General features: G+C 47.9%; 11 protein-coding genes across 11 annotated transcripts; 9 read left to right on the top strand and 2 right to left on the bottom strand.

The window, feature by feature from the left end:
* The first annotated feature begins 268 nt into the window (after positions 1–268).
* On the top strand, positions 269–1,048 carry B0J16DRAFT_348896 (uncharacterized protein). The gene has a single exon (XM_046128812.1). It carries the CDS (start codon positions 324–326, stop codon positions 864–866), a length of 543 nt encoding a protein of 180 aa, XP_045978963.1. The 5' UTR covers positions 269–323; the 3' UTR covers positions 867–1,048.
* A 1,121-nt stretch (positions 1,049–2,169) lies between these two features.
* B0J16DRAFT_348897 (voltage-dependent anion channel-domain-containing protein) lies at positions 2,170–3,755 on the top strand. The gene has a single exon (XM_046128813.1). It carries the CDS (start codon positions 2,338–2,340, stop codon positions 3,658–3,660), a length of 1,323 nt encoding a protein of 440 aa, XP_045978964.1. The 5' UTR covers positions 2,170–2,337; the 3' UTR covers positions 3,661–3,755.
* A 486-nt stretch (positions 3,756–4,241) lies between these two features.
* Positions 4,242–5,378, top strand: B0J16DRAFT_404371 (kinase-like domain-containing protein; the record flags this gene model as incomplete). Its single annotated transcript, XM_046132795.1, has 2 exons — positions 4,242–4,734; positions 4,783–5,378. 2 exons carry the CDS (start codon positions 4,242–4,244, stop codon positions 5,355–5,357), a joined length of 1,068 nt encoding a protein of 355 aa, XP_045978965.1. The 3' UTR covers positions 5,358–5,378.
* Positions 5,379–5,842: 464 nt separating this feature from the next.
* Positions 5,843–6,193, top strand: B0J16DRAFT_388449 (uncharacterized protein; the record flags this gene model as incomplete). Its single annotated transcript, XM_046131744.1, has 2 exons — positions 5,843–5,962; positions 6,014–6,193. The coding sequence occupies 2 exons, from the start codon at positions 5,843–5,845 to the stop codon at positions 6,191–6,193; spliced, it is 300 nt and encodes a 99-aa protein (XP_045978966.1).
* Positions 6,194–6,217: 24 nt separating this feature from the next.
* On the bottom strand, positions 6,218–8,067 carry B0J16DRAFT_348898 (uncharacterized protein). Its single transcript, XM_046128814.1, has one exon. The coding sequence runs from the start codon at positions 8,046–8,048 to the stop codon at positions 6,366–6,368; it is 1,683 nt and encodes a 560-aa protein (XP_045978967.1). The 5' UTR covers positions 8,049–8,067; the 3' UTR covers positions 6,218–6,365.
* A 523-nt stretch (positions 8,068–8,590) lies between these two features.
* Positions 8,591–10,027, top strand: B0J16DRAFT_183455 (uncharacterized protein). The gene is made up of 2 exons (XM_046122672.1): positions 8,591–9,244; positions 9,314–10,027. The coding sequence occupies exons 1-2, from the start codon at positions 8,957–8,959 to the stop codon at positions 9,926–9,928; spliced, it is 903 nt and encodes a 300-aa protein (XP_045978968.1). The 5' UTR covers positions 8,591–8,956; the 3' UTR covers positions 9,929–10,027.
* An 884-nt stretch (positions 10,028–10,911) lies between these two features.
* Positions 10,912–11,460, bottom strand: B0J16DRAFT_388452 (uncharacterized protein; the record flags this gene model as incomplete). Its single annotated transcript, XM_046131745.1, has 1 exon — positions 10,912–11,460. The coding sequence occupies one exon, from the start codon at positions 11,458–11,460 to the stop codon at positions 10,912–10,914; it is 549 nt and encodes a 182-aa protein (XP_045978969.1).
* A 3,043-nt stretch (positions 11,461–14,503) lies between these two features.
* Positions 14,504–15,409, top strand: B0J16DRAFT_418099 (uncharacterized protein; the record flags this gene model as incomplete). The annotated part of the gene is made up of 1 exon (XM_046133735.1): positions 14,504–15,409. One exon carries the CDS (start codon positions 14,504–14,506, stop codon positions 15,407–15,409), a length of 906 nt encoding a protein of 301 aa, XP_045978970.1.
* An 853-nt stretch (positions 15,410–16,262) lies between these two features.
* B0J16DRAFT_375445 (uncharacterized protein) lies at positions 16,263–17,233 on the top strand. Its single transcript, XM_046130691.1, has one exon. It carries the CDS (start codon positions 16,286–16,288, stop codon positions 17,024–17,026), a length of 741 nt encoding a protein of 246 aa, XP_045978971.1. The 5' UTR covers positions 16,263–16,285; the 3' UTR covers positions 17,027–17,233.
* Positions 17,234–22,002: 4,769 nt separating this feature from the next.
* B0J16DRAFT_375446 (uncharacterized protein) lies at positions 22,003–23,808 on the top strand. Its single transcript, XM_046130692.1, has 4 exons — positions 22,003–22,563; positions 22,627–22,649; positions 22,707–23,112; positions 23,163–23,808. Exons 1-4 carry the CDS (start codon positions 22,304–22,306, stop codon positions 23,554–23,556), a joined length of 1,083 nt encoding a protein of 360 aa, XP_045978972.1. The 5' UTR covers positions 22,003–22,303; the 3' UTR covers positions 23,557–23,808.
* A 1,083-nt stretch (positions 23,809–24,891) lies between these two features.
* B0J16DRAFT_310118 (GMC oxidoreductase-domain-containing protein) lies at positions 24,892–27,326 on the top strand. The gene is made up of 4 exons (XM_046124945.1): positions 24,892–25,270; positions 25,343–25,686; positions 25,740–26,560; positions 26,612–27,326. Exons 1-4 carry the CDS (start codon positions 25,210–25,212, stop codon positions 27,219–27,221), a joined length of 1,836 nt encoding a protein of 611 aa, XP_045978973.1. The 5' UTR covers positions 24,892–25,209; the 3' UTR covers positions 27,222–27,326.
* The last annotated feature ends 404 nt before the right edge of the window (positions 27,327–27,730 follow it).

A 27,730-nucleotide genomic window follows, 5' to 3' on the forward strand; every position in this document is an offset into this window, starting at 1 on the left:
AGGTTTGTGTTGGCTCAATGTGCCTGTATCTACGGATAGCTCACATGAGTTCCGGCCGAGACTTTATCCGCATCTAGAGCCTGTCAGAAGTCACTACCAATCACCATTTAAAGCATCATACTTAGACTTCGCGCGCGCTTCGGAGGTCGTTACTATGAGAGGATTCCATGTTTGCTGACCACCAAGAGCGTCAGCTTATGTGAGCGACTGGACTTGGCTAGCCGAACTATCTTTACAAAAGGCACCTGCATCCCCAACTCCGATCCTTCAAATCCCGGGATTTGTTGCAATTTCTTTTCATCTGCTGCCTGAACTCGATAAGGATGACTAAAAGCCAAACAGCCACATCTACGGACATCAGAAAGACGATTGAAGCAACAATCAATAGCTTCTTGTCGTCCTATGAGGATGGAAGAGAACAGAATGACACCTCGCTGATCAATCGCGACGTCACTGCAGATTGTACACGTCAATTGGTCCCTGTGTCGCTTTGCAAAGCTCTTGGCGCTCCAGAGACATTCCTCATGCCCAACGACATGTACGAGCAGCTCTATATTGATGATCTCACAATCGGCGGTGTCTACAACACTGTCAACAAGCACTTGGCGATCGACACCGAAGCTCGAATGGCAGCGGTCAATAGCACATCTGACTTCAAATTCAAGGACGGGGAGGTTCTGACCATGGAATTTTCTTGGACTTTCTATCTGAACGAGGACGGCACCAAGATCAGCAAGGTCATAGAGTTTGCGGATGCCTCTGCAGTCCAGCATTTGGCGGCCAAAGCGCAGGAGCTTAAGGCGCGACAGGGGAGTAATGATAGTGCCAAGGTGAACCAGGAGGTAGATTTCTCAGAGACCGGATGATCAGTTTGGGGCGGTGACAGATGATATACACGTTTGATGGGAACCTTTTGAAGCAATCATCTTGATCTAATCGTGCGAGGAGCATCGTCAGAACTAGTGAGTAGCAAAGCTTGTGGCGATTCAGGTATCACATTACGTGTCGACATTGTCAGAGCGGCAGATTGATATTACGTGTAAATGAAACACTATTTTCTCATTCCAATAACTTTATTGCCGGCAATCTCCAGTTTCGTATCATGACGTCTTTTCGAAGGTCCCTGCGGAAAGGCCGGAATAGTTGCACCGGTTATCATAGACCTACCCTTGAGCAACAACAGAAGCATTGTAATCGGTTTTAAGTACAGAAAGAAGCACCAACTTTGTTAATATTAAGGAGTGTGTATTTTTAGTTTAAATGCATATGCATATAGATTAAAAGACCACCCGTTGCCTGGACCATAAACATGCACGTCCACAACCTTGAAAGTATGCTTATACCCTCCGCGTTCATTCTCACGTGTAAGGGATAAACAAAAAAAAAAGCTTTACGGAGTTTTCCGTGATCTTCAAACATGGTTTCAAGTTAAAACGGAGAATTGTTATATGACAGTCTGAGCGCAGCAAGCATTCGACCCACTATGAACGTGTCATTCCCAGGGTAAAGCTTATCATCCAACCATCCTTCCATGTGACGAGAAGCTACTACGTTCTTATCAAGATTCCTCATTTCGCATGCGAGATAAGAGACCTGAGAGGTTGCGTTTCAACGACCACGATTTCTTGGCATCGCCACCAAACACTAGTCGTGTTTGAGAACGATCTTCAGACATAGATTTCAGAGAGATTCGATACGAGCTAGGGCCTTACCATTGTTTAATTGAGGCTCATCTACTGACGCACTCATTGGTTGGGCTCATTGACAGGGTACCTTTGTGCTTAAGCCTCACAGCGCGAGTCAGGCGCTATTATGAGCACTGCCGGTGCAGCGGAGCCTCATCAGGGATAGTTCATTGGCTCACCGCTGATCTTCAAGGCGATCGCCAAGGGGGCGCCACAGTCTATCTTTATTATCTGGATCGTGTAGTCTTCAACAGAACCTCTTTGGCTGTAGATGCCCAAAGTGACCCCTGTATCTCTATCCTGATCAGTGGAGTGCCGGCGCAGCTCATGACTTACCCGCCGCTAGCGGGCTTGCGTGTCAGCTTAGACAAAATGACGATCGAGTCACTGCGCCTGTTAGAGATATGTGTAATTACAAAAGCAATGGTGCCGAGTCTGTGAGCTGCTTATCGCCTCCTTTCTACCAGGCCAGTATTTATAGATCCTGCCAAGCCGTCGAATTGTGCTGCCTCTGTGAATCAATCTCATTATACCAGATTATTTTACGTACCAGATCTATCTATCCATATTTTACCGTCACTGTAGAGCCGCGGAACCCATTGTTACTCCAGGATACTCTCATCGCATACGGACCGACCCCAGAGCTGTCACGATGGAACATCCCTCTTGTCGGGGCGCGGCCACAGTGGATCCTAGTATGGACCGCGATAGCTTCATCCTCGATAACATGAACGGGAACCGAACATCATACCTCGATCCTATTCAACAAGATGCCGTCACAGATGTCGAATCAGGCACAACAACACCATCAGCCAGTATCCGAAAACAACAACAAGATCTATCTTACGACATCTACGATCCTAATCGGCCGAAGCTCAAGCTACGCCAACGTCTGAAGCATTTCACTTGGGCATGGTATACTCTTCCTATGAGCACTGGTGGTCTATCACTACTGCTATTCTCCCAACCGCATCAATTCCCCGGTCTTAAGATTATCGGTCTTATCATCTACATTCTCAACCTGTTGATCTTCACTTCTGTCAGCACTGCCATGGTTTCTCGTTTCCTATTACACCAAGGAACATTCGTCAAGTCATTGACGCATCCTCGCGAGGGCTTCTTTGTGCCTACCTGTCTCTTATCGATAGCCACCATCATCACCAGTACCGATCGTTACGCGATACACAAGGATAATGCCAACCTTGTCTGGGCGGTGCAAGCTTCCTTTTGGGGCTACGTGGTGGTCACTCTGCTTCTAGCCATTGGCCAATACAGCTATGTCTTTGCAGCCCACAGCTTCTCACTGTCGACAATGATGCCTACTTGGATCCTTCCCATCTTCCCTATCATGCTTTCAGGCACCATCGCATCTGTCATTGCAGAAACTCAACCCAACCTCGATGCGTTGGCGATCATTGGCGCAGGTCTTACCTGTCAAGGCCTCGGGCTTAGTGTTGCCGTCATGATGTACGCTCACATGATTGGACGTCTGATGCAAGCAGGTCTACCAAACCGAGAGCATCGCCCAGGTCTTTTCATGTGTGTCGGACCACCTGCCTTTACCGCCCTGGCCTTGATCGGTATGGCAAATGGTATGCCTTCAGACTGGGACATCCTGCAGGGCAACAGTGTTGGTGCATTGGCTATTATCAAGTTGATTGCTATTATGAGTGCCATCTTTTTGTGGGCTCTGAGTCTCTGGTGGTTTGGCATTGCTCTCGTCGCCGTTCTCCGGTCTCCACCAAAATACTTCCATCTCGGATGGTGGGCGATGATCTTCCCCAACACAGGCTTCACTTTGGCCACCATTTCTATTGCTAAAGCTCTTGAAAGCCCTGCCATCGGTTGGGTGGCCACTGGTATGACCATCGTTATCATCTGTGTTTTTATCTTCGTTTTTGTTAGTCATGTGAAAGCTGTCATCACCCAGGACATCATGTACCCTGGGCGAGATGAGGATGTTGAGGATCATTGAGGGATTAAGACGTGATGCATCTGGACTGGCGTTTAAAATTGTTTTAGATAACCATGGGACCAAACGTTGTCGCTTAATATATTTACTCACACTTCATCCATTTATCTATCATTACCTCAACTGAGGATGGTATCTGTGATATCGAAGCCATGTCCTTAAGCTTGTTATGGACCATACAATAGGGACATGAATTTCGGAAATTCCGTTTGTGTCGCATTGAGATAGACGATCCATGTTCCTCTACGGCCCACTTCCGGAGGCCATCTTAAAACAGAACCCTCGCCCGAGCAGATGGGGTAACTGCTCCATTCTGTGTTGAAGGCAGTTTAGCCTGGTGAGATTCGGATGCATTTATGTAGTTAAGGCTGACAACCCTCCCCTTGGCCAGCCATACGGATAAATTGTAGCATATCATCGGAGCTACAGGGCTAGGATATCGACCAATGCTTTTGACTCTTGGCGTAAGCAGCAACGTGGGCAGTGAAGGGTGACTCCATTTCTCACGAGTATAAAGACAATCGTTGGCAAGGTGTCGCATGACAATACTTTAAACGTCTAGGAAAATAACAACAGCCGCAAATATGTCTACTACAAGTGAGACTCTTCCAATCCTCCCAGCTGACTTGACTCCCGAATGGTTCAGCGCCAAACTCGGCCACAAGATTAAATCTGTCGAGAATACACGCAACATCTGGGGTACAGCCAGTAAGCTTTTCTACACCATCACCTACGAAGATGAGAGCAGCGAAGATAGACCGACGAACATCTGTGTCAAGGGCGTCTTCGATCCCAAGATGATTGAAGCTCAGCCATGGACAGTCAGTTTGGCGCAGCGCGAAGCAGAGTTCTTCTCCAAGGTGGCCCCTACCATCAACAACATGATCTTTCCCAAAGGCTGGTGGAGCGGAACAAGCGAGAAGCAGGGTATCGCTATTATGAACGATCTTGTTAACGAGGGATGCACTTTTCCTGCCGAGGTAGCTGCTTATTCGGTTGACAAGGTCAAGAATGGTGTCGAGCAGTTGGCAGGACTTCATGCGCAGTATTGGGGCCAGAGCCAGGATGATCACCCTTGTAAGCATTCCCAAGCTCCGTTCCACGACTTCATCTAACAAGTGATAGGGATCTGGAACAATTACGATCCTGCCATGACCTTCATGTGCAGATCTTGGGATGAAGTAGTCCGACGACCAGGTCGTCCTCAACTACCAGAGTACCTCATGGATGGAACTCGATGTAACGAAGCTCTGGACCGCTACTACGCCGAGCGCAACCCTCGCTTCAGAACCCTTCTTCATGGCGACACTCACATAGGCAACATCTACTTCACCGCCGACGACAGCATCGGATTCCTGGATTGGTCTGCCTTTCACTTTGGCTCATGCTTCCACGACGTGGTGTACCACATGACAGCGATGCTCAGCGTTGAAGATCGTCGGGCTCATGAGATGGAAATTCTGGATCACTATCTTGAGACCTTACATCGACTTGGCGGTCCCAAGTTCGATCGACACAATGATCCTGAAGTAATGATTGAGTATCGAAGGTCATTTATGACCAACGTGATCTGGCTGATCTGTCCAGATGGTCTGCAGAGTAAGGAGCGGGTTGCGGCTTTGTGTGAGAGGACTGTTGCTACTTATGATGATCACAAGGTCATTGACGCGATTCTGAATCAGCCTAAGCCGGTTGCCTAGATATTTGAAGTCACAAGAACGAGCTATGTCGAGTTTCTATCTTAAAATAGATTAAGCATAATAAATAGCCCATTCAACGTGCTGGAACATGACAGCGACCCATCAATGCAATACTCAACCTTCTCGTTATTATTGGAAGAAAGCACAAACCCCTTCTCAAAACGCGTCATTCATATCTCAAATCTCGCCAATGATTGTAATGCGCGACGTGATGATTACGTGCTGTCCGCCTCTCCAGACTCATTCCAGACAAGGATGACGTGCACGATACACGAGCAACAAAATGAATCACCAGCAAATTCATGACGTTCATGATTCCCGGGGACTATACAACAACAATTTCTTCACGGATAATTGAATCCCTCATTTTCCCCCCGCATCATCAGAACAATTGATCATCAACAAGTATGCGCAACTCTAGATCAATTCTCAACCTCGTCAGGGTTCAATCCCTCGCCCCAAGACAATTCTCTACGCTACCAGCAATGCGACAAATTGAGCGTGGCAATGACGAAAATGTCTCACATGCGACCGGCCCTTCCAAGGTCCCCAAAAATTTGCAAGAAGCTGTTCCCAAGGGAGTCGAGGAGGCATTGCCTGACTCTGTGAGTTTATTCCCCACTAAAACCCATCAAAGGCGAGACTAACAGGACAAGATTCATCCTACCAGCAAGAACCCTAAGCAATCGACCAACAAGTCACACGCCAAGAATGATGGCGAGGAATCTGTCGTGCCGAAGAAGATTCAAGAGAAGTTGCCAGAAGAGATAGAGAGGGCTGTCCCCAATGCTCTGCATGACACTGGGGATACACCAGTCACGGGTAAGAAGGAATAGAAATATGATAGTAATAGCTCCATGCCAGGAATGGCTTGCTAAATTATTCTCACAATCATAATGATACTAGCCTATCTCGTTACAAACGTCTATTTTACATCCTCGTCAAACTGTGCCACCCGGACCTCGCTCTCAAGTATCTGTGTTGGTGCAATTAAAATTCCTTCGTCTGTCAAGTATCTTCCTCGTCATCTTGTTCAATCTGATTCCTCATCCTCCGAAATCTTGGTTCAAACACATACGTCCAATACCAATTCTTCTGCAAAGAAATCTCTGCCATCGCCTCCAAAAAGTCTCTCGTTCCCTTGAAAGGATAGAACGTAAAGTTCCAAGCCGTCCAAACCACGATTATAGATTCCAATTCTCGGAAAGCCTCCATACTACCGTATGTCTCTTGCACGAGGCTATCCAGCTCCCGACGCTGCGACTCATTTCGTTCTTCATATGTTGAGAAGAAGTAGTCTTTTGCTGGTTGAATGTGCTCTGGACCAAGGAGGAGGACGGATGCGCTTGCTTCGTCATGGCTACCGCCGCCCGAGAGAGATATGCAGTGGAATTCTTCTATCACGGGCCAGTCAAGCATGTTACCGGCGTGTGCTTGGGGCTCACTCTCGCGGAGTAGAGGAATCGGGTTTCCTTCGAGAAAGTCCACATGTTCCCACTGAACTTCTGCAGCACTCGCCAGGTAGTGTACCGCACACTGACCATCCCAAATCGCTTCGAGCCCGTTCGTGGCTCTCAAAAATTCTTTGTACTCGTCAGGCAGAGTTGTCTTTAGTCGTTTCTCCAAGGCCTTGATCTTAGAGGGCGAACATCCCGGACGGAGGAGGCCGTCAGGGTTGTCGGGTCTGAGTCGAGGGTTATCGTTTGGACGGTAGACATCTAGATCATCGTAAGGGCAATTTTCGAAAGTATTCTTGCTGATAATGTGAACGAGCTCCTGAATGCTCTTCTTCGCGTATCGGCGCCTGGGTCCGTTATCGAGTCGAGTTTCAGCCATCTGCACAGCGCGAGAAACAGCCGGGCGAACCTTGGCTGGATGGATGTTGAGCATTTCAAGCATGGGCTGCTGAGGCATAAGAATGACTTTGCTCCATACCCGACGAGAACAAGCAAGTTGTTCGATCATCTCGTAAGCGTTTATTCGCTCACATATATTCTCGAATAACTCTCGAGACTCGGTGTCTTGGTTCAGTCGGATGTATATGTCAAGGGCGATCATCAACCCTGCCGTGCGGTAGAGTTGCAAGTAGAGATACTGAAATATTCCATGCCGCCACCACATGGCTATTTTCATGTACCTGACCGCCATGGGCCCATTTGGGCTGGCAGAGTATGAGAACTCTCCTTCCGCATGCAGCTTCTCCGCCATGAAGACTTGTCCTGCAAGAGTTCCATTCCAGTCTGGGAGATCTGTTGTCAAGCCGTTGTAGGCCATATCGAGAGCCTTCGCGGCCGTTTCTTCCGTGACCTCCCATTCCTTGCTGAACCGCTCAAGCCAGGGCTTGCGAGCTTCTTCTTCCAACTCAAGAAGCTTTTCCTCGGTGCGCTCCTCTTCTGGAATCCAGGAGGGCCAAGATGATGCTGCGTCCCAGGCAAAATACATGCAGGGCTTCAAAAACGGATACTCGCATTTGCAATGTTCAAAAGGATCGATACCTCTGTTGACAAGAGTCTCCAAAAGTCTTGTAGCGCCATCGACCTCGCTGATGATGGCAAAATTCACGGCTGTTTTAGCGATGCCGTCGATGACTTCTGCGAGGGAGCGATAGTCTGCGATTGAGGGTTCATAGTCAACATGACGAAGGAGGTACTCGAGCCTGTGCTGCGTCGGATCGAAATTCTTTTTGTTCATGGTAACTGGAGTCTCTTAGATGTAGTCTCAAAGAACCGTAACGCGAAAATTCACTCCATCGTGAATTAGTCTCCTTGGCAACAACGACCTAAAGACGTGACGTCATTAGTAAGCTGACAGAGTTGCCTGCCCGTTCGAACAGAGCGCAACATTTATGTTACTCTAATCAATCATAGACAGGTTGTTCTAAGCTATAATGAGGTTCATACAAACCGGTTGCGTCGGTGCGAGCGCTCTTTGTTCATCATCTGTTCATTCAACAATTCCACACGGAGGTTCACATCCGACAATAGACAGGCACAGGGTGGCCTGTAATACCCACTAAACAAGCGCTATCAACCCACCCATGAACCTGCAAGTCTCTCGGGCTCACAGCCGTATCCACCACTGTGCGGCTGGCTATGCCCCCTGTAGAGCGCTGGAGATTAGCGGCACCACACCACTGGAGCAGTCCATACTTTCAGAACCTACTCTGTGCCCGGGCAGGCAGCTATCAACAAGAACATTTTATCGCCAGCTTTGCATTATGCAATCCACAAACAATCGCTCCTGCCGCAATTTCGAAAATGTGCACCTGCTGAGGTGGTCGCGCGTTGCTGCTCAAATATCTTTGTTCTTGAAGTGAGGCTGGGCCAACGATCGTGTGCACACTTTCTTCTTGAATTCTCATAACACCTTCCTTACTTGCGACGTAGTCCCCATCGAAGTTCTTCATCGCAGCTCCTTCTTCGCCTCGATTCGCCCGAGCACTGCGCAAACATTCCTTGTCATTGTCTTCTGCACACGCCTCATCACGGTATCCGCGCCCAGTCTGTATCTAAACGTGGTTTAGCACGCGGTATGCCCGCCAGATCAGTCCCGACGACTTCATCACTGTCCTCATCGCCAAAGAATTCAGGAGGCGGACAATGAGCCACGATGAGCCCTTGGCGCTGGTGACGCCCGAGAGATTCCGCGCCGAGATGTTACGCGTGGGTGATCCTGGCTTAATTGCGCAGGTAGATGCATATTTCACTGCCCGGAAACATCGATCTACATTCAACACGAAGCGCAAGCGAAATGGAGATGGCTCGATCGCAAAACAACCAGCAAAGCGGCAAAGCAACGTCGTCGCTTCGTCCAACTACCAGAGCTCTACCACAGCACGATCTAAAACCGAGCCGGAGTTATCCCAACCGCGAGTTGTTCAACCACCTGTATGCCTGCAAAGTCAAAAAGATTGTAGTGGGAAGGAGCTTGTGGCTAACAAATTTCCTCCGCTGCAGGGGGTGTCTCATGCCGGCAATCAAGATATAGAAGAGTTCAAGCGTCGTATTGCCGAGTACAAGTCTCAATTGCAAGTTCTTGAAGATGAACATGCATCGCTATCTCGAGACCGAGATCCTGAGACCATCAAAAGGCTGAAGACGGCATGCGACGATGCCACCAATCGTCGTCAGGACTTTGACAAGAAGCTCAACACGGTCGATATTATCATCAAACAGATGACCAAAACGATTCAAGACGGCCATGAGATGGTACCAGCGCAGCTACATGATGCTTTAGAGGCAAGCAAATGTGATCACCGGAAGCTTGTGGATGCACTCAACAAAGCCGAGAAACTAAAAGCAGAGCAAACGCAACAACTTGAAGAAGCCGAGCGCAGGTACAGCGAAGCTCCTTCCAAGCTTGAGGTTTTGGGTAAGCGGATGAAGGAATGTAAACTTAGTCTACAGAGTACGGAACAAGATCTCAACAATGTCTCCTTGCAACGCAGGCTTAGCGATTTGAGTCGCATCAACGTCTCCGCCCTACCATACGACCAGCGACTTCTGTTGTCCAAGCTAGTCGGTGAAATACAAGCCGTCCTCGATAAGGAACCTGGGGCATCAGGCGCCTGAGCTGAGAGGTATAATAGGAGAACATTTGCAGACAGCGAAGGGGTATTTTTCACTTTTCAGATGGCGGCTAAATAGATAGGAAGGACCGAACAATACTAGCTCTTCAATTACTACACGGTAGAATCTCGTCTAATGATTATTAACTACCGCGAAGACTCATTACGCCAGGCACCATAACAATTGTTCTCCCATCACTATTCAACCCTAACAGCGTGCTGCAACTCCTAGCGATCACGGTAGGCGCATCTCGAAAGTGCCATAAGTGAGATTCTCCCACAGGTGGATAGTGCAGTCCATTGAGTTTTCGTGACATGTTACCTCCACGTTCATGCCCCTGTTAGGTGCATTGCAAGTAAACAGGTACTTAGAGTAGGCCGCACGACAGTATCAGTCCAGTCCTAGACTGGAACCTCAAAGAATTTACTCCGCCCTTTTGATTAACTACTCAGTTGTTGTTAGTTTAATGCAGCTCATCTGCCTGTCTTCTGAAGAGGAGGCCGGGAAGGGTTGAAAAGCTCTCAGTTCTGTCCTGTAACTTGTTTGAAGAGTATCTTATATGAAGTTTGCACATCTATTAATTTAAGGCCACTGACCAGTCACTGATGTTATGGTTTCTCTGCCTTTAGTATGCTTTTCTTTTCACTAATCATGAAATGGATGGCATGTTAGTGATACTCAACTTGTTGCTACTCGTAAGATCACTCTCTGCTAATTGAAAACAAGTGTGAAAATTATGGTTGACATTAAAGAATTGCGCTAGCTGAGTAAAACTTCTAAAAGCAATGGCTGAATTCGCTTTCAATATCTCTCAAATTATTATACCTCGCCCCAGATTCGACACCTTCTCGCACAACCTCTTGCCCGTTGTTACCATTTCTCAGACCCTGAGTAGTGATAGTTGTGGAAGGTTGTCAAATGACAAACTCTCCTCAAAACAATTCCAAAGACACACAAATTGTTCCTCGAGGAGTTTGATCACAGACTTAGACGCCGGGGACACCAGGAGCGCCGCCAGTAGCGGGAGCATTGGGAAGCTTCTCGGGGACCAGGTTGCCAGCGTCTTCACCGATGGTTTCCTCATCTTCTCCGAGCTGCTCTCCTAGCTGACCTGCATCGCCGGTCAGTTGTCCATCGATGGCATCGCCATTAGTCTCAACAAGGTCGCCCTCTCCGGTGAGGCCCGCAGCATTGGCAACGTCAGCAACACCGTCGGCGAGCTTGTCGAGCTGTCGCTTAGCCATCCTGAGCTTGCGGCCTCCGGGAGGAGGAGGGGGTGGGCCACCGCTGGTGCTGCCGCCGCCGCCGCCGCCGTTGTTCAGTCCAGGCTCATCAGGCTCCTGAGCGTCACCGCCCATGAGATGAGAAACATGGATCAGGGCATTCTCGCCAGCGTAGCCGACAGCGTTGTCGAAGTCGCTGATAAGTGGTTCCGCAGCTTGGCCTTCACCACCGAGCTGGCGCGGGTTGATAACCGGAGCACTGAGGGCGCCGGCGGCAGCGAGGATGATAAGAAACTTGGTGAGTTGAGTCATTGTTGTTGATTCAAACTGTCTGTTGTCTTTGGAGGTTGGTTGAGTTTGTCAAAGGTGATTGGTATGGTTGATAGATATGAGTAGGCAAGGCAGTTGATTTCAGGGTCTGATTGGAATCTTGACTGTTGTTGTCTGTCTGGAGAAGAAAGGAGTTCTCATCAAACGGGAAGGACTGCTTCCTTTTATCATTGAACTCGATGCTGATCATTGCTTCTTCGATGAGGTTGATTTCTCATAGTTAGTGAAGTATTGATTCTCGTCATTCACATGCGTGGTGAGTGTCTCAGCCATGTTCGTCACACCCATTGACCTAAGCTTACAAGGTTTGAGGGATTTGACAGCACACTAAACAATGATAGATGGGCATAGAAGACATGACGTCAAAAAGGTTAATACGGTGAGGCTCAATATCTGAGGGTAGGAGCTGAATCTCCCCCACCCAGGGGTTGTTAAGTGCGTCATGCTAGGTGATATTGCTTGGGGGCCGGAGATGCAAACTTCATATCAGATGGCCAGCATAGTCGTAAGTGGCTTCAGGTGATTTTAGTTTCGATTAACAACAGATCATGCACCGTATGGGAGTCTGCCGCCTGGGCTCACATTTCTTTACAGTTGTGCCTGAACTCAACAGCTATCCAGAACCATGACGTTAAGCTTTACGAAGCCTAGGGGTCGCTGGACAGCTGGAGAGCTAGAGCATTGTACGTAGTTGACTGCACCGTTTGCATATTACTCAACACTTTGAATAACATTCGCCGAACATTGAACGCCGGAACCGCTTCGTCAATTATTAACCACTAAAACGTTAGCGACCCAAATACAAATCGTTCCATAAGGTTTCGGTTGGAGCCACCTACGACAACGGGCAGGTCCCTGACAATCAACGATTATCATTGACTGACCTGAAGCCGTGATTTCCGAAAGGGTCCAACCTTTGGTTCAAGTGGCTTTTGGCCAAACCATTAAGGAAAGCCGCTTTGTCGATCCCTTCGTCACTAAAGCCAAATTAGGGGTCTTTAGGGTTACAATTCGGCACCAGTAGTGGGAATGCGCTAAAAATGCCGAGCAGCCGTGGTCCCGAGAACTTGGTCAGAAACCTTGAACTATAAACCTCTCAAGCAGCCTCTTTTTAGCACTCTCAGACGTAATGCTGCTTCCCAGCTACCCGGTTATTCAATCCGTCTCGGTTCCAACGGCACAGAATGAGCCGTTCAAAAAAGTGGTGCACAAAGGTTAATGGACATTTGAGTATATTCTCTCATGCTTGAAAGCGGGAGATAGTCATTGAAGACTTTCGATCCCTCGATAATCAAAGGATCATCTGGATCGGCGTCATTGATTGGTCTCCCGCTGGCTGTCATCTCGGCCGAGTCTGACAGACCTGAAGATCAGAGCATTGAGCGTGACGTAGAGACGTTTGTTAACTTGAGTTTGTTGTTAGCTTAACTAGACTGCGTCTGTGGCCTTCATAGGAATTGACAAGGTGTACTCTCTTTAGGAAATTCTATGCGCAACATGTTCACGGACCTCTTTTTCATCTCCTCCAAGGGTCCGACGTGCAGCACACCCATCACTATCGCATCACCTCTCGTCGTCTTTGTAAATCGAAGGGTCCATCCCAACGACGTATTCACATGTAAGACCACTTCGGTCTCGATAGGCACCAGTCTGGTAGATGCATCCTTCACGGTGCTCTTTTCTCGATGTTAGTCAATAAACAACTGAAACTAGGTTACAGTTGACGTAAATTTAGAGACAAAGGTGTTGAATGTCATCAATGTCACCCGGCAGCTAGGAATTTTCCGTTTACTGTAAAGGATATTTTGACGAGGAAGGTTCTAGTAGCCAGCTGAACAAATCATCAGCATTACCTTGCCTCGCATCTCGATGACTGCTTACCATGTGTTGAGGTTTGGTTTATGACTGTGACCCCTACTTTATAGTACAGAAACAATGACCAGTCTGAAGCACGGTATACAATGGCTTCAGTTCTGAAAGCCTGTTCATCATTATCCTGACGATCTTCGACCTCGACTGTAGTTGGTTAACTTATCCGATGTTCGCCGAATACTATTCTCGGCTTGTTTGTTCAGCTCGGCGCCGTCGGCTAACAGTACCGCTGATCTCTCCAAAGCCATCTCAGCTAACCAGGTTGGAGTGCCGATGGGTTAGGTGAGTTGGTTTTGGCTGGCTATTGGTGCGTTTTGGGAGGTTGTAGCTAAGCAAGCCTCTTGCGTACTGTTCTGCTTGTGCAATGAGTGTTGGGATGAGATGAACGGAGTTTCCGGCCATTTCATATGTTTCAGCTCTGCACTATATGTGACGAGTTTCTCCTGAAGCTCGCGATCTCACTACTTCGCAGGATGAACTCCAGAGTGGTCTTAGGAAGACACTTACGAACCATGTTTACTTGTCTGTACCGCACGTTGAGCTTATCTTTGTAGATTGGGTGCTACAGTACTACTTTTATCTAATCTCTCAAACCAGCCGTTTTGTGAAGATGAACGAGGTTGGCCAGTCAAGGATTATGAGGGTATCAAGAATAGATTCAGGATGAAGCTATATTGTGACGTCATTTACAACTCTTCAACCGGAAACAGTCTCAAAGATGGGACCTGGAAACGATCCGTTGTTGAGGTGATTTGTCCCACAATGCTATATAGTTTAGATCTAGGTTGAATCTACAGAGTATCATAATCTAAATCAAAACGAAGTTTAAGAGGAGAAAAAACAAGAGGCTGAAGCATACCGCGAAGGTTAAAAAGAAATGCAACAGAACTTTATATTAAACTGCATTGTGAATGTGCGAGTATTTGTTTCGGTTATTGCAGCTAGGAAAACCTTGAAACATGGTAGAGACAAGTCGCGTTTCGCATCTTAATGTAATTCAAACGCGTCCGTGACCAGAAGCTATATAATTATACGGGCTTATCCGTCGTCAACTTTACATTTGTAGACGATCAATCTTCTTCTACGAATAAAAAGAAATCTGTCAGCCTTTTCACGTTCAAGACCCAATAATCACCATTCATTATCCACCATCATGGCTGAATCGCAAAGCCCAGACTGTGAATATTATCAACGACAGCAACGCACAAAGCGGCAGCCCAAGAAAAGAAAGCAGAAGACAAAAGTGTCTCTGGAAGAAAAGTCCCGAATCGCTGAAGAAGTGCGAGTCACCCAACAATCACAGCTTGCCAAAGACATCGACTTGATGAACAGAAAGACTTGCTTCGAGCCGGTCAAAGAAGCAGCCGCCAAAGCAGCCGCATCAACGGAGAGACACCCTCAGACAAAGAGTCTCAACAAGCAGCGCTTCACTCTTTATTCTCCTGATTGCGCCAAATACGGCCCCAATGAGCGTCTTTCTACCACCGACATCGAATTTTACAATCCCTACGCTCTCCTTGAGGATCTTTCAGCGCCTGTTGCCGCACACATTTCTTCTGGGTTCATTCAGTTCCCAATCTGCAAGTTGGACTATTTCCCACAGCCAGGCTACTTCTGCGCCGGATTTCGCGAGCTAAAAGGAATTGACACAAGCCCAAAGCCTAACACAAAGGCCGACATCCAGTTCATTGATGACAATCACTTGATGCTTAAGATCAGTCGTGACTTGGTCTGGTGTCGCGAAATGGATCCTTTCCCTTACTTCAGGGACGAACAGGAGATGCCGGAGAATGCACCCCAGATTTATACCTACTATGGAATCCGCGCTGAATATGCCAAGGAGATGGCTGCGATAGAGCGAGCGAATCAGCAAGAGGAAGCGAGGGCAGAGAAGAAGCAGAGAAAGAGAGAGAGGAAGAAGGCGAAAAGGGAGGAGCGGGATAGGCTGGTGCGGGAGAAGTGGGAGAGGTGGGAGAAGTTCAGTCAGAAGCATGGTCCTGATGCTTCCAGGCTCTGGGATCTCGTTCAGAGAGGAAAAATACAGGAATGGGAGTTATAATGATTTGTTGAAAGTGCAAATGTGTTAGCAAACCCTTGTTTGATGGGCTCTCAATAGGTAGAAGACAAGAGTAGCCTTACAGAAGAGCTATGGAGACTGGCTGGGTCGGCATCTATCAGTATGAGTATGTTACCTGCACTGCAATTTTCTACACGACATGACACGACACGCGTTGGTTGTCCATCTCTATCTTGTATTTATGTTCAACCTCCAACAACAAAAGCAATTCTTGAACGAATGAGATTGACAACTGACCACGATGACGTCGATACACATTAAGCGGGCAAACGCGTGCAAAGAGGAATCGCGACGCGACGCGACGCAAAGGCGGCAAGATGAAACAGCAGAGGACTAACACCATCCCTTGCATTGCCGCAAGGCACATCGGAGGTACCTCACAAGGGATAGTGTCTATCCGCTACAAGACTTAAGACAGTACCTCCTTTCATACTTATTCTAGCCGCTAATACAAGTACCGCACTGATCCTCAGCTACCTTAGCACTAACAAAACCTGGCGAGAGTCTGGCGCAGCTTAAATAGTGCAAGCTTACCAATATAATTCGTGTTGATCACTCCAAATGTACACTCAATGTGCCTTGCGAAGGTAGGGGATGTGGCTCATGGTTTGAGTTCGCTATTCTGATTTGCTAACTTACATCTTTATTTTGTGCCGTGCCAATTACAGAAGCAGGATCATAAACAAGGTATCCGTAAGGCGTTTCGAATCTTTTCGTGTCTTTCCAACCCACCAGACGCGTTTATAATCCTGTTTCCCAAAGGGATATCACTCGATTAATCCCAACTGCTTTATCCATCATATATCCACTTCATTCTTTCAAAGCTCCTCCAAACCTTAACCCAAAAGTCAACCTATCATGGACGATCCTCAGGGTACACAGTATCTCGAGCGAAAGCGTCAACGAAATCAGCAACGCAGAAAACAATCCGAGAATGGACCACGCCAGAAGAAGATATCCAAGAAGGAACAAGCGCGAATCGACAGGGACCTCGAGTCTGTCTTGAAAGAGATCAATCCAATCAAAGAAGCCGCTGCTAAAGCAGCCGCATCAACCGAAAAACGCCCTCGGCTGATGGGTCTTGGCGGGCAGATCTTCAATCTGTATTCTACCGATCACGTTAAGCACGTCCCTGGATCACTTGATCCTTTCGGGAACAAGATTGATTTCTTCGAAAACGGTGACTCTGAGGACCCCTTAATGCCTGTCGACGGCTATATTGACATCCGCATGAACAATGTCTGCAACTTGGACAGGTTCATCCCGCCAAGCTACTACTCCGCTGGGTTTCACGAGCTTCAAGGCGAATCTGGCAATTTTTCTAGACGGAAGGTGCCAGTCCACTTCATCGATGACAATCACTTGATACTCAAGATCAGTCGTCATATGGTTTTCAAGGACGACGAAAAGAGAATGCCTAACGATGCACCCGAGATCTTTACCTACTATGGAATCCGCGGCAGGTACGAGACTGAGCAGAAAAAGAAAAAGAAGGAAGAGGAGAAGAAAGCGCGTGGCCGTTCAGAAACTCCAGAGCCACCTGTCAGGAGACACTCGTTTGGTTCGGATTGTTCTAGAGACATGGAATACTATATGTAGATGGGCCAAATCTGACTGCACACGAAGATAGACAGACAGAAACGATCGGAACCGACTCACGTGCTTGAGCTGTAGCCCTTCCTTTGAGTGCGGATGATATTTTGATCACCTGCTACCCATGGTCTGACTGGGGTGTCAGATTTCACACAGGTGGTACCAATGAGAGATACGTGGCATTATGAGAAACTGGAATTCATTCTTTACTAGGTTATATGTAGTCGAATTCAATGCGATACACAGATCCAACTGCGCGTAGGCCTGAGTCCATCGTGATTTATTGAGAGGGACGGTTCCGAGATGAGAGATACGGGAGAATCAATCGATCTTTAAAAGTGCACTGGGTGATCGATCTTTTTTTTTTCTGGGTTTTATGATCTTTTGACGTCCGGCTGACGGGCCTGAAAGGTTAATCAGCACATCCGAATGCTGCATCATGCCTCCATTCCTCAATAATTGAATCATCATCAATTGAACGCCAAACCGATCTCAACACGAAGGGGTCACAGTATCGTGCTGATCTCGCCAGTCATGCCTCCAAAATCCGACTCGTTTCATCCCATCCTTGTTGGTGGCACCATCTACGCCGTACTCATCACGGGCGTTCAAATGGCCCTCTTCCATGATGGCATTGTTCCTTCCAAGGACAAGGACAAAGACAACCTTCATCACGATGGCCTCTTTACTCATTCTCAAAGTTGCTTCTGACTAAGACATCTTGATGAATACCGACTCCTGTAACAAATTCCTGAATTCAATGGTGTATCTATCGAGCATCTTCGCACCAGAATGCTTGAACACAGGGTCCAAGGCGCTTGAACGAGAACTCTCATGCAGTAGTGCTCATTGAGTTTGATCCACTACCGATAGAGTTGCATATACTTATCGTGTGATCAGGTGGTGTCAAATGGGTGTAAACTCATCGAGATGTTGGGCCAGCCCGGCCAGGTAGGTAACAGGAGAATTATTATGTAAGGTTTAGGTTACCATAAAAAAGTAGCCTAAGTGCTAGTCTAAGCCGATATAAAGTGACCAGATTATTTCGTCTCTTATGCTTCTAGGGGCCAATTCTTCTGATACCCTGAGGCCTAGGGTTAGGGGCCGGGGCATGTATGGATCGATAAAATACGACAAGGCTTTATGCAGCTCGTCGCGGTCAGATCCAACCATCCGCGTAACTGGAGCGGCATCTTGATTACCAGGGCTCGCCGGCAAGCTATAAGGTCTTTCATCTTTTCAACTTCCTCGGGGTTCCTTGTCGGTGATATTCGAAAATGCATCTTGGTGAACAGGAGTGAAACATAAACAAATCCACAACAGGGCCTATCACTTGCCGCAATTAAAATTTCTCTTTGTTTAGCCTTGCAGGGGCATTGTTCTGTAGACGGTCAGAGTTATGGGTATTACGAGTGCTTCTGGGATCCCTGCAACCAACGCTTAAATACGGAACTTTTAAATTGTTGATACAACATGTCCATTTCCTTGATTTGCTCAGGCCTCCACAATAGTGCTTGGTTGATGCTTCAGTAATGTTAGTCTCGGCACTTGATACACTCTAACAATTCTCCATATCATTTCTCCATATCTCTCTCCTTTCCAGAAGCCACTTCTACCAACACGGACGGCATTGTATCCCTCTAGTGTTATTATACGTGCTGAGTTTACACGAAAAACTGGAGAAAGTACCTCGGATCGTCCTATAGACTCCATTTAACGACAGCCTTTACACGATTACTATACACACCGTAATCGGACTTGTAGACGGTATCTGGTGGTTATGAAACAGATTGGTTTGTATGACCTGTGCTTTGACAGTCTACGGCTCTTAGCCTAATACGGAGTAAAAGTTTTGGGAATCTGTTACCCGACAAGGTCACGCCTTGATGAAACAATCTAGGGGGTGAAATAAAATACGAGACTCGATAAGGTACTATACCACCAAGATTTGGTGGGGTTGAGTCTCGTGTTTTTCTTCGCCCCGAGGACAATCCAAGCCGTCACCCAACTATGTTTAGAAAGGTATGGAGATCGTCAGCTATCACACTGTGTTGAGGCCAACAAGTAGTAGTAAACTGGATCCACGGCCTGAACCTGTATTAGTGTTACCCAGACGGATATACGGCCCAGTGTTCTTCATGCGATCGAAGCTTCACCACTGCGAAGACGTGCACGATGGAAGTTGCCGGATGGGGAAGACCCATTCTGTCCCTGACTAAGATGAAGACCCGTTCATAGTTGACATTACAAATGAGTCATGCCAGAGGTCACAGGAAGAAAGCCTCGGAGAAACAAAAATGATAGTCACGAGGATGTTTGCTGATCAACATTCGCATCGTCACTCAGCCCACTATCGATGAGGGTCTCGAAGATTGATGGTCGGTGCGGCTGATCCAAACGCTCTGATATCGAATTATAGGGTAGTTTTGACAGTTCTGCCATATCAATGATCTCTATTTCTTCATTGCAGCAGACTGTCACTTTTCGGAAGGTTTTATTACCAGTCGGATGGTAATGACGCTCTGCTTTTTACAATTTCTGGTCCGCTACCTGGCAGTTTGATGCTGCGTCGTTGTTTTCCTTCATCTTTTGGCTCATATGCTGCAATCATTGGATCGCTGATCTTAGCTCCAGAAGTTTCAGACTATCAGGGTCCAGCCCGTACCCTCTACAAAGGGACCAAGAAGCTATAGCAAGGAGCTCCTTAGATGGTTTTGGTTGAACATCCCTTGACTTTTTCTTTTTTTTTTTTTTTTTTTTGCCTTATTTGTCTCCCGCTTCGATATCACTGGTTCCGGCGCCTGCTCGGAAGTTCCGAGTCGGAATGACCCGCACCAGCCGACGGATGAGGCTTTCTGCCCAAAACTTCTAGGAACTGAACACAGATTACTCGATAATCACACAGCTAAACATCATTATTTCGGTTGGGGGAAAAGCTCCAACTTTAATTGAGACGTTGACAGGTGGGTAACGGAAGAAATGTCCTCTAGGGCTTAAGTTGCGAAAATAAAGCGGTCAAAGTGCTGGTCTAAGCTGTTATAAATGAACTCGGTTATTTTGTCTTGTGCTTCAGGCGGCCGATTCTTCCGACATCCTGACGGTTGACAATAAGTACCGAGACGCTTGGAGGTCAAAAAGCGCTGAGGCATGTCCGAGCATTTTTGGCGCTGCGACCTACCGTTGTCTATGCTTCTGGAGACCCATCCGGAAAGCCCCCCGAAGGCAATTATGCAGCGGTGATCGTCGGCGTTGTGGAATGAAAGCTTATGCTTAATCTCAGTCGCCCTGTTGGGCTGAATGGAGACACCGAGTTCAAAACGGTGAAGAAAATGCGATTGATCACATTTACAGCGGCACACAATTTTGAGGCATGAAGGCTTGGGTCATTTAGCAAACTGATAGTTTGGGCATGGCGAATTGCTGGCGGCAAAACGGGAGAAGGATTCGACAGCCAATGGCCAGAATACAGCATGTCGCTGCGGTTGAATTTCCTAATGAAGCATAGGATGACGAGTCAGTCTCGGGAATTAGGCTTGAAGATCGACGTTTTACCCTGTATCCCAAGACTCACGTTTCTTTGTCTCAGCGACTCAGCTCAGTGCTCACATCCTTCTGGCCGGGCTAGATCTGGCCAAGCCAGCCACTGGAAAGATAGTCGGGAACAAGGCGGGGGCGAAACAGCATCTGTGTCTTGGTCACCGGGCATAACAAGAAATTGTTACCTCCTGAGTCGGCAGTCAATGGTTGAGACACCGGACATCAAACTATCTCATGTAGCTTCACATTGCCACGCGATAAGGAACAGCTAAAGGTGTTCTCGTGAGGTAAAGCCACGTGCAGAGAGTCAGTGCTTGGGCTGGGCTGACGACAGAGAAACATTTTACTTGGCCACTTGGAGCAGATGTCGAGAAAAAGAGAGGGAATTGAGTTCAGCCGGTTCGTGGGTGGCGGTGATGACTAAACTTGTTTGAGAAGAGTTTGACTCGAAGGCCCATCTTCTGGAAACCCAGCCTCTTGAAGGAATGACGAGGGGCCATAAAAATGGAACACATCTCATAGGCGAAAACAGTACAGGGATTTTTGTCAGGCGAATCCTTCCGGCAGCCTTCATGCAATCACAGCGGCTACTGCAGCTAAAAAAGACCCTACCCTTGCCCCCGAAACATCTGGTACAGGGAAGCCTGCCAGATTTGCAACATTGCTTTCACAGGGATGCATCTTTATGGGGAAGATAATCTCCGTTTAACGAAAAAAGAAGAGAGATTTGATTGCGAAATGCGAAAAAAGAAGGCATGCGACACGGGAAAGCGGCCTCCCGAGAGTGAGAGAAGAGAAAACTGGACGGTAGGTTAAGGCCCGATGTAACTCGGGTCGATCTGTGAAAAAGCAGATCAAAAATCTCCATATGATCATCAAAAAGTTCCACTCCCAGATTGGAAGAGGAAAAAAAAAACAAGATGATGTTGAAGCGGAGCAACAAACTACTGGGGCCCCAGCAGTAGACCTACCTAAACCACAGCGACCAGCTACCAGTGCCCTGAGCTTTCCTGTTTTACGCGCATCTGGAGTTGCTTTTTCTCATTTCACACGGGCGGTACGGCATTTAGGGCCCCGATTGGATCCTTCGGAGCCCCGTCTTACCGGGACTACCTGCAACTCCTAGCAAAGTCGAAACCCGACTAGAGCCGCTACACTGACTCGAACCCTTCTATGAAGAACAGGGGCCTGTAGATTCGATCCATAGAGACTGTGCCCCTATCCGTTAGTACGGGGAAGTCGGAGACTAAGACCCAGTGGCTAAGCCTTAGCACCACGCCGGTCCTTTCCACCAACCGAATCAACGGTACGGCACTCTCCATCGTATCAACGGCAAGTGGCTGTGATTTGCTCAGCCGTAGTACTGAGCAGTTTACTCAGCGCTGTAGGCCCGAGGAGATCGCTGACTTAGTAGAGACTGACCAGTTTAAAACTCAGCCGGCGAGCGCTAAAATAGCAGATATTCTGGAACCTCTCGATTCAGGTCGTGCGTAATCAGTAGTAGCAATATCTGCAAGAAACCGATTTGACACGGGGGCTTGTGGCAGGGGTCCTTCTCCTTCTTTTCCTTCTTAAGCATCTCAATTGCCGGATCCCCTTCAATATAGCCCTGCACGATCCTTCGCTCATTAAATAACATCCTTTAGATACTCGGTCCCTGCCTTGGCTTTCTTCTAGTTTCTGACTTTCTCACTATACCCGGGACACGACCGTCCTCTCCTTCTCTAGCACACACAAACCTTCGCCATGGCTGGGTTTCTAGTGCCCGATCACTACGTGGTTCTCGCACCCAGCACAACCGATCAGCTCGTCGCCAGTATCATTTGGGGCTTCACCATCGCTGTTGGAATCTTCTCGGGACAAAAGGCCGGAAAGCAAACATGGGATCAGTACAAACGAACAGGGCGCTTCAGGGCTTACGTGTGGATGATTTGGGCTGAGTGGTTAGCGTCTATGATTATCGGAGTTTTGTCATGGTGCTTTATTCGCGGTTTCATCATTCCCAGGTATGTCACTTCTCTTATTACCTCAAGCCTCAAGTGAACGATCGCTAACTTTATTCTGTATAGCTTCTGGATTTACTTCTCTCTCCGTACGATTCCTCCCGTCAATTTCAAACGAACGAGTCTCGACTAACATAATACAACAGTTTGTCTATGGGTGGTGCAGATTCAATGTATTTGTGGTATCATCATCAACCGAATTTCGCTTCTTATGGTCGACAGAAGAAATGCTATCAAGATCAGATGGATGACCGCGATCGTTCTCGGTCTTATCAATATCAGCGTCTTCTGTATCTGGATCCCTGCCCAGCTTCAGATCTCTCAGAAATGGCACGACATCAACTATGTTTGGGATCGCATTGAGAAGGGTCTCTTCCTTGTCATTGATGCTATGCTTCACGGATACTTCATCTACCTCATCCGTATCAAGCTGATTGCCAACGGTCTCACCAAGTACCAACCTCTGATGCGATACAATTTTGCCATGATTTTCATCTCAATGGCCTTGGATATCATTCTCATTGGCAGCATGTCAATTGGCAACGGTTTCATGTAAGTTGCGCATTCACCAACGTCATATATCCGAATCTAACCGGGAATAGTTACGTGCAATTCCACCCCCTGGTCTACATGCTCAAGCTCCATATTGAGATGAATATCTCCGCTCTCATTGTCAGAGTCGTCCGCGCTACTGGCGACCACAGCTCTTACCCCGACGGCTACGAGGAGACCGAGTTGCGCTCCAAGGTGCGAGCGCATGCGTCCAGAAAGACAGGTTCAACCAGAGCCGGTCCCATGTTCTCGACAACAGGACGCAACCTCGAGGTGCGCGTTGATGCGGGTGAATCAAACGACACACAAACCAAGCCTCACCAGGGACCCGGTATCACAAAAGTGACACAGACGCACGTACAGGTAATGGACAAGCACGACGAGGATGATGCTAGCTCCCAATCCTCAACGCGGCACCTGAAGGAGCCCTACGCGTATCCTTGAAACAAAAGGGCTGACAAAGGATTGTTGAAGATGGAGACAATCCATTCTAGACCCGGATCGCCAAAGTGAGGCGATAAGATGCGATACAAACGGTATAACGACAACAGTTCCACCTTTCAACGTGTCTCGGGAAATTATCCCAGAACTTCATGTAAATACTACATTAGAACTTAGAGCTTAGACAGCCTTTACCATTTTTAGCCTTAGCATTACGTATCGATAATGTACTTAATCAATAATATGGACACCAGAGTCATGGACTGCAATTTCCAAGGTTGAACTAACGCCTATACCAAGACATTTTTCGCCGAAGTGATCTGCACCGGGACCCAGAGCCCCGCCCGGGAAAAATACCGCCCGCAAGGGGCTTTAAATATTAGCTAAATACTTTACTCCACCGTATCCATTATCTCGTAAATCCCCATGAGGAGACCTTTAATGTCGTATGTACCTGGAATGTAACATTGTCTCACTGAGAATAGTCTAGTTGATGTATTCATATTATTTGGGGATGCATAGGTTCCATACTTGACAGAAACACACAAGTCAAGTCTGCATGACTGATGCTGGTCTCGCACTAACAACCAACCCCTGCCCACTGTAGATTGGTCCTTTGCGGTGAATGAGTTGTTCCAGTTCTAGCATGGGGGAAAAAGATGGGGGCGACTGGGCTTGGCCTGAAGGATTCGAGCTCGAGCCACAAGCAGTTAGCTGTGCGACTATAGACTATGGTTAACCGTTAAAGTGATTGCAGTGGCAAACTCGGGTAAGTGGCTGACTCGAGCCCGTCATTGAATTATTGGCAATTATTAGTTACCCAGATAAAAAAGAAATTCTGCAGCCAAGCAGTGCTGTCAATATGCCGCCCTCAATCTTATGCCGAGCACCCGAGGTATGGACAAGCCGAGGAAGTGATATATCGTATCTACATATGGACTAGCTGCACCTGCATATGCGCAATACCGTTACAACGCGGCAATACTTTTGGGCATCACCGTGTTCTACAAGGAAGCGAGACAGCAGGGCACCATGTAAACAGCCCTGTCCTGCCAGCCAGCCAGCGTCCAGACCAGGCCTGGTTTATGTATACGTATTCCATAGGGCCAATTGCCAAGGTCCGTCAAGGTGCACAGTCAGTGGAGTTAGCTTGAGCTTTAGGACCTTCTCCAGCCAGTTGCTGCTTAGCATTGACCGCGGACCGACGCCGGAACGGCTTTCTCTTGGTGACCAGACTGGATGCAGCTAGCCGCTATGGAGAACAGGCTCGCCTCGAGCTTACCAACAGATTGAAAATAGGGTCATTCCCCAGCTCATTGCAACGTACCCCGACGAGATCGGCGTTTGACCAGTACAGCACAGCCCTGGATGAAACGCTCTATGTCGAGTAAGGATCATGTATTGAATTTCAGGGTCCAGATTCAACCAACGGGTTGCCCCATCGATGTCTTCAACAACCTGCAAGGCGACGAGACCGTTGCTAAAAACGGCCGTCGTACAGATAGACTTTGCCAATATATAACTTGCCCCCTCACTCTTAGGAGCCACTCTCTTTCCTCATTCTGACTCTTCAAACGCGAGTCGCTCCAGTATCCTCTTTTCCCTTCCCTTTGCCGTAAAGATCTTCAAGCGTTTAACCTAGCCCAGTCAGTCACCATGGGTTTGTATACTAAGCTCGCTAGCGACATCAGCGAAGTCGACGTTATTATTGCCGGAGGTAATTAACGCTTATTGCCTCCTATCGCCTGCTATTGCTTCAAGCCACGATGCTAACTCAGGTGAACTATAGGTGGAACGGCAGCATGCGTTGTTGCCGGCCGTTTAGCGGAGGCCAATCCCAATCTGTCTATCCTTCTTATTGAAGGAGGCCAAGACAACCGTGGAGTCCAGAATATTGAGAACCCTGTGTTCTACCTTGACCATCTACTACCCACATCCACCACCACCTTGTTCTACAAGGGCAACAAGTCAGAACACCTGAATGGACGTGAGTCCATCGTTCCCTGTGGTGGAACACTGGGTGGTGGCTCGTCGATCAACTTTATGATGTACACTCGTGCTCAACGATCAGACTTTGACTCTTGGAAGACACCTGGATGGACCGCAGACGAGATTTTCCCTTATATGAAGAAGGTAACCTGCCAACATTCTAGTGAGGCGTTGAATATTCGGCTAACTGGCCCAAGCTTGAGACATACCACGGACCTGGTAACCCTGAACATCACGGATACGAAGGCCCCGTCCATGTCTCAGACGGCACTTACCGCTCCAAGGGTTCCGAAAGCGATTTCATCAACGGTTGCGCAGAAGTCGGTTGGCCCGAGATCAAGGATCTTCAAACCCTTGATGCCAACAACGGTGTCGAAAGGTGGCTGAAATATGTCTCCAAGGAGGGTCGCCGACAGGATACCGCCCATGCTTATCTCCATGACAAGATTGGTGATACCAAGTATCCCAACCTCCACATTCTAGTGGAGTCCAAGGTTGTCCGCGTTATTCTTGATGATGAGAAGCGTGCTGTTGGTGTTGAATACACTCCCAACCCTGCCTTCCAAGCACAAATAGGCCCAACTCAACACCCCAAGCTGATTGTCAAGGCTCGCAAGCAAGTTATCGTCTCATGTGGTGCCCTCGGTACACCTCCCGTTCTTGAGCGATCTGGTATCGGTAGCCCTGAGGTTCTCAAGAAGGCCGGTGTTGAAGTCAAGCTTGAGTTGCCCGGTGTTGGCCACGAGTACCAGGACCACCAGCTTATTCTTTACCCTTTCAAGACCAATCTTCAACCAAACGAGACTATCGACCGCGTCCTTCGCAACCCTCACAAGCGTCAGGAACTGATCGACGCTAAGGATCCCGTTCTTGGCTGGAACTCGATTGATATCTCCTCCAAGTTCCGACCTACAGAAGAAGATGTCACTGCTCTAGGACCTGAATTCCGCAAGAAGTGGGACAAGGACTTCAAGGATGCTCCTAACCGACCTATGATGCTTATGGGTCTTGTTTCTTGGTAAGTTTCCTTTACATCTTTCTTTGATTAACACAGCTAACTGGCTTCCAGCTTCCTTGGAGATCCTTCAACCGTTCCTGAGGAGCAATATGTCACTGTCGGTAACTACACCGCCTACCCTTACTCTCGAGGCCACATCCACATTACCGGCCCCGAGCAAGGTGACCCTCTGGACTTCGACGTCGGTTTCCTTAGCGATGAGCACGATATCGACTTGAAGAAGCAAGTCTGGGCCTACAAGAAGATGCGTGAGATCATGCGCCGAACCAAGATGTACCGTGGCGAAATCGCACCTGGCCACCCACAATGGCCCGAGGGCTCCAAGGCTGCCTCAGCCGACATCACTGAGGCCCTGACCGACGTTAAGGATATCGAGTACTCCGCCGAGGATGACAAGGCCATTGAGCAATGGGTCCGAAACAACGTCGGCACAACATGGCACTCCATTGCCACGTGCAGGATGGCTCCTCGTGAGGAGAACGGTGTTGTTGATGAGCGCCTTAACGTCTATGGCACCAAGGCTCTCAAGTTGGCCGATTTGAGTATTGCACCTGAGAATGTCGGCGCCAACACAAACAACACGGCTATTACTATTGGTGAGAAGGCGGCTGATATCATCATTAAGGATTTGGGTCTTGGACAAGCGTCTTCGCGACTGTAATGGGCATTTTGATAGCATGATTTGATTTTGGCGTATTGCATGACGGCCTTGGTTAGCATAGTTTAGTCTGTTCAGTAAAAGCAACAATGAATACCATTAAACAAGCTCTTTTACTCTATCGACCACTAGTGAAGTTAACATTTTGTAGTCATACCCCCGCCTTGATATACAGGATATTCTGATATTTACGATCAGATAAGGTTTTTGAGGATATTTGCACTTTCCACAGGGCATTATGACTCCTTTGCCCACACATGATCTGATATTTACATAGACAACCCTGCCATCATGTAAGAATCAGAGTCGGAGTGCTCGATGGGTAACTCTGGTTAGCGAAACCTTATGCAGGACGTGCAACCTTGCGCAATTTGAGTTCAAGATCCCGATCTTGAAGACTCGTCAATCGAGCAGGGGCGGCCCAGTAAACGATGCAAAACAAATAATTTAAGTTCAACTAGTAAACTCAAAGATGGAAACGAGAAACAATCGCTTACGAGGATCTTGGCACC

Source organism: Fusarium flagelliforme (assembly GCF_020744385.1).
Source record: "Fusarium flagelliforme strain FIESC 12 MPI-CAGE-AA-0113 chromosome Unknown B0J16scaffold_7, whole genome shotgun sequence".
NCBI lineage: Eukaryota > Fungi > Ascomycota > Sordariomycetes > Hypocreales > Nectriaceae > Fusarium > Fusarium flagelliforme.

Coding starts and splice junctions, on each gene's coding strand:
- B0J16DRAFT_348896 (XM_046128812.1), top strand. CDS start 324: ATGACTAAAAGCCAAACAGCCACATCTACGGACATCAGAAAGACGATT.
- B0J16DRAFT_348897 (XM_046128813.1), top strand. CDS start 2,338: ATGGAACATCCCTCTTGTCGGGGCGCGGCCACAGTGGATCCTAGTATG.
- B0J16DRAFT_348898 (XM_046128814.1), bottom strand. CDS start 8,048: ATGAACAAAAAGAATTTCGATCCGACGCAGCACAGGCTCGAGTACCTC.
- B0J16DRAFT_183455 (XM_046122672.1), top strand. CDS start 8,957: ATGAGCCACGATGAGCCCTTGGCGCTGGTGACGCCCGAGAGATTCCGC. Junction 9,245..9,313: donor CGCGAGTTGTTCAACCACCT/GTATGCCTGCAA, acceptor CCTCCGCTGCAG/GGGGTGTCTCATGCCGGCAA.
- B0J16DRAFT_375445 (XM_046130691.1), top strand. CDS start 16,286: ATGGACGATCCTCAGGGTACACAGTATCTCGAGCGAAAGCGTCAACGA.
- B0J16DRAFT_375446 (XM_046130692.1), top strand. CDS start 22,304: ATGGCTGGGTTTCTAGTGCCCGATCACTACGTGGTTCTCGCACCCAGC. Junction 22,564..22,626: donor CGCGGTTTCATCATTCCCAG/GTATGTCACTTC, acceptor TATTCTGTATAG/CTTCTGGATTTACTTCTCTC. Junction 22,650..22,706: donor CTGGATTTACTTCTCTCTCC/GTACGATTCCTC, acceptor ATAATACAACAG/TTTGTCTATGGGTGGTGCAG.
- B0J16DRAFT_310118 (XM_046124945.1), top strand. CDS start 25,210: ATGGGTTTGTATACTAAGCTCGCTAGCGACATCAGCGAAGTCGACGTT. Junction 25,687..25,739: donor TTTTCCCTTATATGAAGAAG/GTAACCTGCCAA, acceptor AACTGGCCCAAG/CTTGAGACATACCACGGACC. Junction 26,561..26,611: donor CTTATGGGTCTTGTTTCTTG/GTAAGTTTCCTT, acceptor ACTGGCTTCCAG/CTTCCTTGGAGATCCTTCAA.